This window comes from Pteropus alecto, unplaced genomic scaffold (genome assembly GCF_000325575.1).
Source record: "Pteropus alecto unplaced genomic scaffold, ASM32557v1 scaffold338, whole genome shotgun sequence".
Classification (NCBI taxonomy): Eukaryota; Metazoa; Chordata; class Mammalia; order Chiroptera; family Pteropodidae; genus Pteropus; species Pteropus alecto.
This window is the reverse complement of record NW_006441995.1, coordinates 4,045,323-4,057,751: the sequence shown is the minus strand read 5'-3', so window position 1 is coordinate 4,057,751 and position 12,429 is coordinate 4,045,323. Positions and strand designations below refer to the sequence as shown.

The window sequence follows — 12,429 nt, the reverse complement described above, 5'->3', positions numbered from 1 at the left end:
AACTGACTCATTAAATTGTTAAAACAATAAAAGAAATAATCATTTTAGGGCAGAATTCATGAAAATATGATCAGCTACACTGTATTAATTATGCTTTCTATGTATAAAACATTCACTTAATAGGTACAATACATATTATACGTCATTTTTTACTTTATTCCTTTACAGTTAAAAGATCAAAAAAAGATCAGAGGTTATTCAGAATTATATTTTATATTATATTCAGCGTGTCATTGAATATCCTTTTTACATGATCCTACACCCTAATTAGTCCTAAAAAGATTGGTGGAAGGGAGAAAGGAAAAAGAGGCAGAAATGGAGGGAAGTTGGAATTTTTAAGCAGGCTATAGCCTTGGGAGGAGGAGTTGAAGTATGTCTCAAAGGTAAAGGCACTTGGGAAGGGTGAGAGCATTTGTCTAAGGGAGATCTGAGATCCAATTTATGCCCAACTCCAAGTTAGCCTCATTCTTTATATTAACAAGGGGTGACTGCTGAATAAGGTACACAGATGGCCTATAGGAAGATATCACCAGGGAAAGAATGAATGGCTATATGATACACAGTGGTTCTCAAACGTTAGCCTGCATTAGAATTACCCAGAGGACATGCTAAAATGCTGAAAACTGGGCCCCCACCTCCAGAATTTCAGATTCAGTTATGGGGTTGGGTATATGAATATGCATATTTTTTTCCCCTTTTTAATTTCCACCCCTGACCTATGGATGTTGCCATTTCTCCTTAAGAACGGGATCTCTGAAGGCAGGGCGTCTCCTCCCATATGCTCACAGTGTGCACCCGAGGCCTGACGCCCCGGGGGCCTGGCACACCCAGGTTATGGTCTGTGGCTCCACCTGGGGCGCAAACCCAGGACCTTCTACGTGTAGAACGGACATGCTAACCACTACACTATAGAGTCGCCACCTGAATCTGCATTTTTAACAAAGTCCTAAGGCCTGCAGTAATACTGCTGCTGCAGCTGGTCCATCAACTACACTAAACTATTGTACTAAAAAGATGAACAATGTAAAAATCAGGCACTTTCTTTCTATTCCCCAAAGAATCACTACTCTGTAGCTACAGTCTGTGTTGCTACAAAATTTCCTTGTGATTTTCTTTTTTCTGTTAATGCCCAACATGGTTTTCAATAAAATACTTTACTCTGCACTGTGCATGTCCTTGGCAAACAAATCTGTGTAGTGGGAGATGCAGGGAGGGAGAGGGAGAAAAACTCAAGAAAGTGAGGGCAGAAAGATGACTTTCATAGGAAAAAGGTGGCCACTACACTGGCATCCCCCAGGAGCAGTGAAGTCTAAATCTGATTGCATAATTATGTGAGCTTATTTAAAAAAGAACCTGTGTGCAGGTGGCACACAGGAAGCCATATTTTTAATAAGCCACCTAGGCAACGATGCCTGTTCAGAGCTACTTCTTTTAAGGGATCTGAAGTCCAGTTTCTGGGTTAAGCAGCAGGCCAAAGGGCAGCTGGAAAGGGGTGGTTCTCGGTCGGTATAAAAAGGGCATAAACCAAGGGTGTGCAAAGCTCACCAGTATTTTGATTTAACCTATTTAACTCCAGGGTAATTCTGAAAAAGTAATTCTGAAAAGGCTATTTTTATAAGGGTCCACAGAGGAGTGAGGCTCAGAAATGAGGTAGAGGTTCACTAAATATATTACTTAGTAATTTTTAAAGTCTGTAAATAGCGTACAGGTAATGTTCAAAAGACAATATGATTATCTTACCATGGAAAAAGAAAAAAAAATCTTACTAAATATACACGGTTTTGAGTTTTATCTAAAATTATCATTAAGATCTGGCCATGAAAATATTTTGATATCTCATTATAGAATTTTTCTCCCTAATGAGTACTGAAGATTCTTCAGAATTGTTTTATATTGGCTACCAAAAAAATGAAAAAATAATTAGATGTCTTTGACGGGGTCTTAGGAGTAATTTAGCCTATCAAAAGTAGGCTTCCTGCCTTCTAATCATTTTGAGATAAATGAATTACAGAGGAGCAAACTGCTTTAAATGAGAGCAAAAAGCTAACAGCAAAAGAGGACTAAGCACTGTGACAAAACTACTATGGAGCCAATATTGCTTCCCTCCCCCTAACCCCGAAGAAAAGTAACTTTATCTGTCTCTTTTAATCCCTCTGTTGTAGAAGCAATAAAAGCTAGTGACTAGTGCAATCAAACTATGATCTACGACAAGCCACCACTATCACATGCATTTTGAAGAAAAAGTTTCAGGCCATGAGAGTATCTTACCTTATGACTAAAAATGGGATAAATAAAATTGGTGACTTATGTAACTTTCTTTAGTTCTAAATAGGCTTTAGTGCCCACCCCTGCTTTTAAATCATTCCATGTGGGTGAGTAAAGAGATTTTAGAAAGGCATTTTCAGTGCAGCTAATCGGTTCACTAATTATCTGGAATAAATAGTTCCCATAAATAAATCAAAACACTCCATGGTCAAAATGTCCTGCCTACTGAAGGAGCACTTTGTATTCACAATAAACTATTTTAGGACAAGTTATTTGCCTGAATGAACTGAAAGTAACCATTTTTGGACCCCTTTAGTCAGTTATATGTTAACGATACTTAAATTATGCTGTTTTTTCCTATGCAATGTTTTTGAACGGAAAGGAAAAGCCTACAAAAGCTAACAAAGAAAGAGGAAGATTAAAACATACTTATAAAATTAAAATATAGAATTTTCCCTAAGAAGTTTTCTTTTCCCTGTATTTGATTTTTCCCCGCCAAAATTTCAGGTGAAGTATAAAAAAAAGATTACACACATGATCATGTGCATCACTTGCCAGCTATGTGACCTTGAACAGGTCATCTGGCTTACCAGGACCTCAGTTGCTCCATTTGTAAAAAGAGATGGTAAAAATAAGTGGTTCTTCCCTCCTGCACCTCAGTCTAAAACCCAGATGATGCTCTAAATCCAGTTCTCAACATTTGTAAATGCATAGATGTTTGTGGCAGAAACTAATAGTTGCTACCCAATATCTATTCTTCCTTTTTTTTCTTAGTAAAGAGACTTAATTTTATTTGGGATGGCAATGTATCAGGTAAAAGACTATACATTCCAGATTCCCTTGTAGCTACATGAATCCATGTGATTAAATTCCGGCCAGTGAAATGTAGGTGGAACTACTGTACGTATTATAAGAAACTTCTGAGAAGGTTGCTCCAAAGGAGCAAACTTGGGTGAAAGAAACATTTTTTGCCATTCCTACAGACTGAAACATAGGTGAGATGTAAGGAGTTCCAAGAGCATCCTGGGATACTGAGAATGGAAGCAATATTGTCACAGGGATGCATGTTGCACAACTCTGGGAAGTACTATTCCCATGATATTCTGTATAAAGTACCTCCATCTGAAGCTGAAGGACTCTTGCTCTAAAGATGATGGAGGAAATAGGAAACTGATGATACCAGGGAGCCAACATACCAGCTCTGGACCTTTTCTATGTGAAAGAGCAGTAAAGTTCTATCTTAAAAGTTACTTCCAGCTTCTGTTACAAGCAGTGGAACCTAGTACCTGATTGGGGCTAGGTGGGGATGCAAAGTAAAGGTAACATGATACATAACTCCCAAAATTACAAAAAAGAGAGGTTAGCAGTATTTTTCTACATTACAAATGAGAAGATCTTTGAATTTTTTAAAGCTATTTGATTATTTTTGTCTACAATGTAACTTGAAATTTACTTAAGTCAGAGTGAAATATAATAAACTTCTTAAAATTGAAAAAAACTTTAAAAACAAAAACTTCAAGAAGAGATCACATTACCTTCACTCAGTAATTTAGCTGTGTCTAGGTCCTGGAAAGAAACCCCTTCATTTACTTGGATAGGACACCGATAATTTAGCATCTGTAGCAAGTAACTGATTCCATCAACAAGGTACTAAATGAAAGTCAAAGCCAAAGAATTGAAAGTATTATATGCAGAGCTATAGAAACTTTCAACGTTTACTCAAGAGAAAACAAGCTAATATATAGATGTATCTAATGGCTATTACATTTCAATGGTTTAAGAACCCACCACCCCAAAACTTTTATAATATATATTATAGAGTGTAACCCTCCAAATGCTCCAATTACTAAAGGCATGACAGAAAAAAGAAAATTAACTAAGAACACGATTCAGTAATATACTTGTCGAATCAAAATGTTATCAGAGGAAGGAAAGGATAAAGGTAATAAAGATGAGTTTGATGACATATTAAAAATATATATTTACTGTAATTTAGAAGCAATATGATCAAACTTTTACATCTAAAAGTGTGACCTCTCATTTCCTGGCCCACATAAACCACAGGTACAATCAATCTACGTTAGAGTTCTTAGTGATATAATACTGAGACAGGGTCTTTAGATTTATTGATTTGGTTAGAAGAGTCAAACAATCAGAAAGCCACAATTTTCTAGGAACAGGGTCACGTCGGTTCTTTAGAAGTGATCTGCTGACAGAGGTTCACAATCAAGTTTGTTTTCTTCAGGAAAAAAAAATGCTTAAAAATTAATATAGATTATCTGATATTTAAAAAAATAAAAATCCTGAATTTAAAAAAAGCATGTAGAATTTCCCAGTGTACAAAGGGCTTTCACATGTTATCTTATTTTAATCTTCGCAATTCTAATTTGTTTAAGATTGCACAGCTAGTAAGTAAAAGACCTGGAATGCAAACCCGGACCCTTTGATCCACACTCTCAATACTATACTAAAGATAGCTTTTTGAAACCTATATGTGTCAACAACCAAAAACATACGAAGAATGACTTTTTACCTCTTTAAGCAAACTAGATTTTCTCATGAGCCACTCTCTCCTTTTGGTCAGAGAATGACAATACATATAAAGTAGAGCTCCTCGACGCCAAGAGAGACATTCCAGGAGTTCGTCCCCAAGCAAATCGCAGTGCTGAAATACAACAAAGACACAGCTAAGAAGAGAAACTCGGTATTTGTAAAAGTCAAAGTTAAACTTCAAAATGCTGAGCAATTAAAAACACTCTCATTTCACAAATTTTGCCCTTCATTTAGCTATTTACACAGGAATGTCTTACTTTGAATTAAATAGAAATACAGAAATCTATTGCTGAATGAAAATTAAAATAACTGCTCCAATTTACAAAATTTTTTTAGAAAATATTATTTAAATATTTTAGTAGCAAATTCTAATAGATCTGAAATTTAAGTATTCCATAATCTGATTAAAAAGATAACTTTTCAGAAATATACATTATTTAAAACAAGATCTTACCTTTTTCTACTATTGCTAGAATAAATAAAAAGATATACAACAAAACAATTTTAATAAATCTAACTTTAACTGTGCTGTATCATTTAAAATTTGGGATTATTTGTTTCCACAGTTAGCATCCCCTCTTAAACAGAGCACAAAAGATACCTAGGAAGAGATAGGTGGCGGGCAGTTAAAAATGAGAAATTATTTGCTTGAAAGAATAGCCATATTTAGAGACACAAATCTTGGAATCATCTAAATAGAGATGGCACTGAAAAGCATATGAATAGGTTGTAAAGCAAAGACAGAATGGAGACCATCAGAAGATTAAGGAGCTATCCTTGGAGTGCCTATGTTTCCAGCATGTGATTTTTTGGAAAGAGAAAGGATAAGACTTCTCAGAGATGAAGAGGAGGAGGAGTATGCAATGCCTTGGAGGGACAGGTTGCTCAATGGGAAGAAAGGCAGCAAATGTCCAGGAGGATGAGACTGTAAAAAGGATGAGATATGTGGTAATTAGATTACTGGGAACCTTCAAGGAAATACAGCATCTGAAAAAGAAAAGGGAACAGAAACAACAAATATCTGTGTTTAGAAAATTATTCGGCACTGTAATTACAATGTAAGTCTATCATACAAATATTCTGAAGCATATTTAGTAAAATATAATACTTTAGTTGTAACATTGGTCTGAAATATTAAACTCTCATATATCCCTCCTTCAATCTTAATTTAAAACAGAGACAAAAACATACTTAAGAAAACAAATATACAGACTCTAAAGAACAGTACAAATAGCAAGAATTCCACCATAATCTATGAGTGTAAAACTTACTTTTGGATGCATATTATTTTCTTTAACTAAAATTTCTGGTTCTGAAAGAAAACTGATCAGCTCTTTTACTTTCTGTGAAGAGTCTTCAGGAAAATCTTCATCTACTAGCTTGTTCTCCTCAAAATATGTCATATCCAAAATAGCCTGATTACAAGAAAAAACAATTATCTTTAAATGATTTAAATTTGAATGAATAAGTCTTACAGTTTAACTTTACATGTATAGATGGTTTATTAGACATTTAAATCTTCTAGCACGGAATTTAAATTTGAAAAGTATATAAAACGTTTAGCTATAAATATAATCTGAGATGGACTTTATGGAAATCTTCAGAGCTACTTTACTAAAATAATAAATTAATGATAATCTTCCTCCTCTCAAAAAATAAAATGGAGATATTTATGTTTTAATTAAGGTAAACTAATGATATATAATATTAATTATGAAAAGTATTATATTCTTTGTTGTCTATACATATATACTCTGAACATTTTCCAAATGGCTGCTGTATCAAGTTAAGGTCACTATCATTAGTTTTGTAAATTGAATCGTCAAAGGATTTACCTGCTTTCCCTAATGCAGAGTCAGCATTTGCTGGATATGTATCCTGCCGCCCAATGAAGGCAGCATATTACCAACATTATGCAATTCAAACACTAAGTTCTCAACATTCTTAAATATAAGACACTCCGTTCAAGCACCTTAAAATTATCCAATCTTTTTTTTAATCTATTGGAGTAAGACCAACAATACTGTGTTCTAGTATCGGTTCTACCACTAATTACCTGGCTAATCAAAGAACAAGTCAATTTTATGTTTTTGAGAAATTAGACTAAATGACTTTCAAAGTTCCTTGCTTTGAGGATAGAATAAATTAACACATGTAAAGCACTTTAAAACATTACCAGTATACAACACTACTTAAGTGATAAGTGTTCTTGTGTGGAAGGCTTAAGGCAGAAAGAGTGCTCTACAGCAAAAGGCCTGTTGATTCAGAACATAAGTAGAGTCCCAAGGGGGTCAGGGGAATGTAAATCTACATCTCTAGGTCTTTTGCCTTTTCTTGGAAAGAAATTAAAATGTTTAGAACTCTCTCATGTGAAAGAGATGAGATGAGCAGGGAGCCACTGAAAAGAAAGCCAGGCAAAGCTGTGCCAAATTACAACAGCTCTTTGGGGGTTGTGAGTTGTTAGAGGCTCATTTGACCATGATGTTTGAAGGTAGAAACCATCTTTATGTTACCTAACAGAAAGCACAGTGCCAGGCATCTAAGTGTTATAAACATGCACTTTGGAAGCTTAACCAAGTTTACTCTACTTTCTATAACCACGTCATTTTTATTATCCCTTAGTGATCAAGTAAAGGGCATATGAAGCACTCTATTAACTATAAAGTACTATACAAATGTTAGTTACTATAATGAGATTACGTTTAATTTCAACTTGCCTCAACAGTGTTTGAGAAAACTAAGAAAACAAGTCTTGTCTATACAAAGGCCTGAATTTGAAAGTAAAGTAAAAGAAAAACAGGAAAGAACAATCTTACAGACTTGCATGACAACAGCAGGGGGAATCATGTTAATAATCCTAAGGAAAAGTGAATTTCAGGGGAAAAAAAATAACTGAGGCTCTTACAGAGTCCTCTAGTCCCTTTGAATAACCTTTAAAACCTTGGAAATTTCACACATTCCTGTTTCCTTAATTATTTGTAAAGGGAAGCAATTTTGTTATCTGCAAGATTTTTTCTTGACTTTTCTTATTAGCACATCTAATAAATCTTACTTCTTTGCATACTGTCTCAGTTTCAAGTCTATATGCTTTATAAAGATGATTTTTTGAAAAAATTTAAACACTTTAAATAGAGAATGAACTGATTCCATCACACTTATACTTTGGAATTAACCACCTAAATAAGCAATCTGCCCCTGTAACATGTCAGAAACCACATCTGTTTCAGTACTTGTGTGTAAAGTTCTAGTAGATTTGATGGACTTGAACATTCTTTGTCTTCTCCACACAAGAGTTTCAATTTTTCTAGTGCTGCAGAGGCCCGAATTAAAAAGTGATCTGGAAAAGATAAAAACATTGACAATTATTTCACAGTTTCAGAGTGTTATTTAAACAAAAAGAATGGTATGTACATGATTAAATGAAATTATGTTACAGTATTGGAGAGGCAGCATGATGGTAATAATATCTTATGTAAAACAAAGGGTATCATAATGCCTAATCCTTATTAAGCTAATTTATCATGGAAATTTATTCTGGAAAGCTAGACTGAAAATTTTCTAGGTTCACTGTTGCCATTTCTTACATGCAGTCTGTATTTTCATATTGCTTCTTTTCTGATGTTGACATACTTGAAATGTTTAAATAAATTTAAAACTTCTACTGGACTAGTACAAATAATATACATAAATCTACAGAGAGGGCTTCCCTGAAAACTTACATTTCATAAATGTATTTTCCAAAAGAACATAACTGATTAAATTAAATGTCTTAAATCATCAGTACTCAGTAATTATACCTTTAATATAGTTGTGTTTATGTATTTAGTTGTGTAAATAGCAATTATATATATACAAATTAAAATTACATAATGCATTTGCATTTTTTTAAAAAACCTAGATATAGAACAAATTACTTTACCCCTTCAAAACCTGGAAGAACTAGAACTAAATATTTTTGATATGTCCTCTCTCACTCTACACTATTTTCTAATTTCTTCCCTTTCTTCAGCATCACATTGCCTTTGCTTCCATGGTTTTACCTTTTCTTATTAATTTTTCTTTCCTAACTACAAAGTGTCCATCAAGGCGCTATCTACCCTTCTGTAGCACCTCACGTAATCAAATTTAGATATGCCCACCATAAAGACACTAAAGTCCCTGAGTTTGCCCCCTGTACTTCCCTCCTAAAATATATCTCCTTTCCTCCTCACTGGCCAATAGATAGAAAATGTAGCACTTGGTTCGGGCCCATCTGATCCTGCCTCAGCACTTACACAGATACATAAGCTGTTCAGTGTTGGAGGAAAAGCACCACCAGCTTAAATTATGTCTGTTGGCAATCATATGATGATGACTTTAGGTTTTCCCAAGTGAGGCCTAACTTCTATCTAGACCAGATTCTGATTGCTGTAAGGTCCATTATTCACCTGAATTAACATTTCTTTAGCACTGTCCTCCCAATTCTCCTCAGCCCAGAAGTATCACCCATACAACCTAGAAAAAAATTTTTATTGTGAACTGAAATTGTGTGGAACATGACTCTCTTTATGTGCTTCTTTAGAGACTGCATTGACACTTTTTTAATTTGCAAGATTATTTTAAATGTAAAGATCTGCACTGAATTCACTAAACCATTGGTGAAGAAGTATCTCACATGAACTCATGACTTAATTACTGAAGGTGAGGGGATAATAGCTCGCATTTTAAAAAATTTTTATGAGATGCAATCTTTTTTCTATAACCATTCAAAGTGACAACTGGCAAGACAATAGTGATTCTTATATAATCACTGGAAAGGGTCCAGAAAGACTTACTATATGGCAATATATGCATACCGCCAAACAGTAAACATATTGTAGTTGTACGATGAGAAATAGTGAAAAAAATTTGACCAGAAATAAAGATAACATTCTTAGATGGAATTTCTGGCTGTTTCTGATCTAATCTGAAGAAGAGAACAACTATCAATCTCTAAAACTTAATATAAATATACAGTTGTTATATCACCAGACAATTTTAAGTGTTAAATGTTAAGAATGCCAAGTTCAATTCAAATACATGCACCATGTCCTAATTAAATTTCATAAAATAAAAAAAAAATCATGCCAGTAATGCTAGTTAATAACTCATAGTATAGACCAATATTATTTTTAGTAAATTTTCAGAACTATAAAGCCTCCAAACACGAATATATACCACGTAACTATATACCACATGACTTTTATTTCTAGCCTTCGATTTAGTCTGAAATAAATAACTCTTCCATAGGAAAATGAGAATGGCTTTAGGGTTCAGTGGTAAGTGAATAAAAAACATTCTTTGATCTCTTTAGACTGCAGTGGGGTGGAGATCAATGAATAGTTTATTTAGAGGTAACTTTGATACACTTCCAGGTGATAGCTTCTACAGTTCATGAACTAACTATTCATGTGAATCCTGGGATTCACTTACCACAAACCAAAAAAGAAGTCGGCTTCTGGGTATTCTGTGGGTTTTGAAGAATATACTCCTAAGATATTTCGGCAAATAATTCACTAGTACTAGAGCCATTTCATCATAGACCCTATTCCATAAATTTAACAACCATTGTCACTTGAGTAAATGTCTCACTTCTATTTTCCTGTGGGTCCGATGACAATTAGTCCACGAGAATTCTGAAACAGATCTGTAGTAAAGGCTGAAAACTCGAAAAGAAATAATGTAAAATCTATAGGTAGCTGGAAAGTAATGAAAGAGAATTAAACTTAAAAGTCAGAAGTCGAGGTAATTCTAAGCCAGTTTTTCTTAAGGAAAACGCTTAGACATTTCCAAAGAAGTGTTCTAATCCTGACAGAGCCCTTGTGATGATTGAGGGGATGCACGTGAAAGAATCGTCTCAATTATACCAATGTAAAGCTCTTCTGCAGAATTGTTTACAGTTGCGTTTAGAATCCAAACTTAAGAAATTTACAACGCAGCAATAAAAAAGTGAAACTATTATACTTGCCTAGCTATCTTTACTGTACACAAAACAACCATTACTTGTATGCTATCATTCAGCTTTAACCATTTAAACTTTCATGTGTACGTTATCCGGATTTTGCCCTTTTTCCCAATCGCTACCGAGACAATTAAAGGCAAGCAGCACTGAGAAGCGGTTTTCATGGTCATGAAACATGCGGTTTCGACGCAAATGCCTTGGCTTCAGGCAATGTGAATTCTTCGAGATGGACAACAGACCGCGCAGCAGGGGTCAAAAGCACAGCACCTTCAGTAGCTCCAGCGTGGGATACACACGAACCACAGGCCGCAGCCTCCAGCCCCTACGGCTGTAGAGCGCCAGCTCTGAACCACTGTCCGCCCGCCCGCCTCCCTCCGTTCCGCTGCCTCACCATCTTCGCCGGCGGCTTCGCTAAGTTGCTGTATGTGGGCCTGAGCTAGGTCCCCGAGTTCCTCCACTCGCTTCACCACACTGGAGTCTGCGGCCGCCATGGCCACAACAGGCGGGCGCGCCCCAACCACGTAGGCACGACCCAACCACGTGACCGCGCCGGGCCGCGGTCACCTGATCCCACCGCGCGGGCGGGCCGTGGGGGCGGAGCTCGCTTCGTTGATGAGTTTCGGACCCCAGCTCCGGAGGAGGGCAGACCCAGGCTTGTAAAAGTCGTTCCGGGTTATATTCTTCCTGGATTCCCTTCTTTCCCGTAATCCTGAGACTTTAGGGGCTGGTGTGATGTCAGGGCACGCCTCTCCCCCAATCGGAGCTGTCCATGCCCCACGGCGATCCAGCGCTCACCCCCGGGTGTTGGAGGCAGGGATTGGCAGCGGCTGGCTGGTGGCGTGGGTGTTATGCAATCCTTTGCTTTTGCTTCTCTATCCTGCGCTGCAGCTGTAGTCAGTAGAGCGAACAGGAAATTCTGGAAAAAGGACCGTTGGTTTTGGTCTCGTAATGAGGAGGTTGCCTAATTATAACCTCCAGGTCAAAAATGGAAAGCCTGACCGCCCCCTTGTAGCTCATCCAGGTCTCCGAGGTTAATTGGGCATAAGGGCGGAGAGCTCCAAACCGACGTTGTGGCGCGAATGATTCTGAGACCCACGGAGCCACTTGAGATTAATTATGAGCCTTTATTAGCCGCCGGCAACTGACTCTCTACCAGTGAGATTAATTATGAGCCTTTATTAGCCGCCGGCGACTGACTCTCTACCAGGCAGGGTTAGAGGAGATCAGCCCCGAGCTTTCAGAGGAGGCAGCTGATAAAGCTTAAGACCATATCCTGGTGGTCTCCTGAACAAGCAAGCAGATTACAGAAGTGGAAGTTGGCTGTTAGCATATCTTTGCCCGGAACGACACCCTTAATTAACAAGTAAATGGATTACAGAAGCAGATATTGGCCATCTTCATATCTTATACAATACACTTCCTAAACCACACACAAGCAAGTAGGACAACTCCTGATATCTAAAGATATTTCTTCCCTGTAGCTGATTTAGCTAGTTTGCTCACTTGAAAATTTTCCACCCTTAACATTCCCCACTGGTTTTCAGGGGAATTCAAACCATTGAATCTTCAACCTGGAGTGGCCGGTAGTGAGTTCTGAGAACCATGAGTTTTACTGCCCGCACGCGCTTCCT

General features: G+C 36.7%; 1 protein-coding gene across 1 annotated transcript in view; it reads right to left on the bottom strand.

Annotated features, from left to right (window-relative positions):
* The window catches only part of CUNH5orf51 (chromosome unknown C5orf51 homolog), a 13,859-nt gene extending 1,935 nt beyond the window's left edge, over positions 1–11,924 (bottom strand). The window contains exons 1-5 of the mRNA XM_006919515.3: positions 11,190–11,924; positions 8,049–8,155; positions 6,090–6,233; positions 4,799–4,930; positions 3,801–3,915 (exon numbers count right to left, since the gene is read on the bottom strand). Of these exons, the coding sequence (XP_006919577.1) occupies positions 3,801–3,915; positions 4,799–4,930; positions 6,090–6,233; positions 8,049–8,155; positions 11,190–11,289 (598 nt within the window). The 5' untranslated portion in view covers positions 11,290–11,924. The remainder of the gene's footprint in view (positions 1–3,800; positions 3,916–4,798; positions 4,931–6,089; positions 6,234–8,048; positions 8,156–11,189) is intronic.
* Positions 11,925–12,429: the final 505 nt, after the last annotated feature.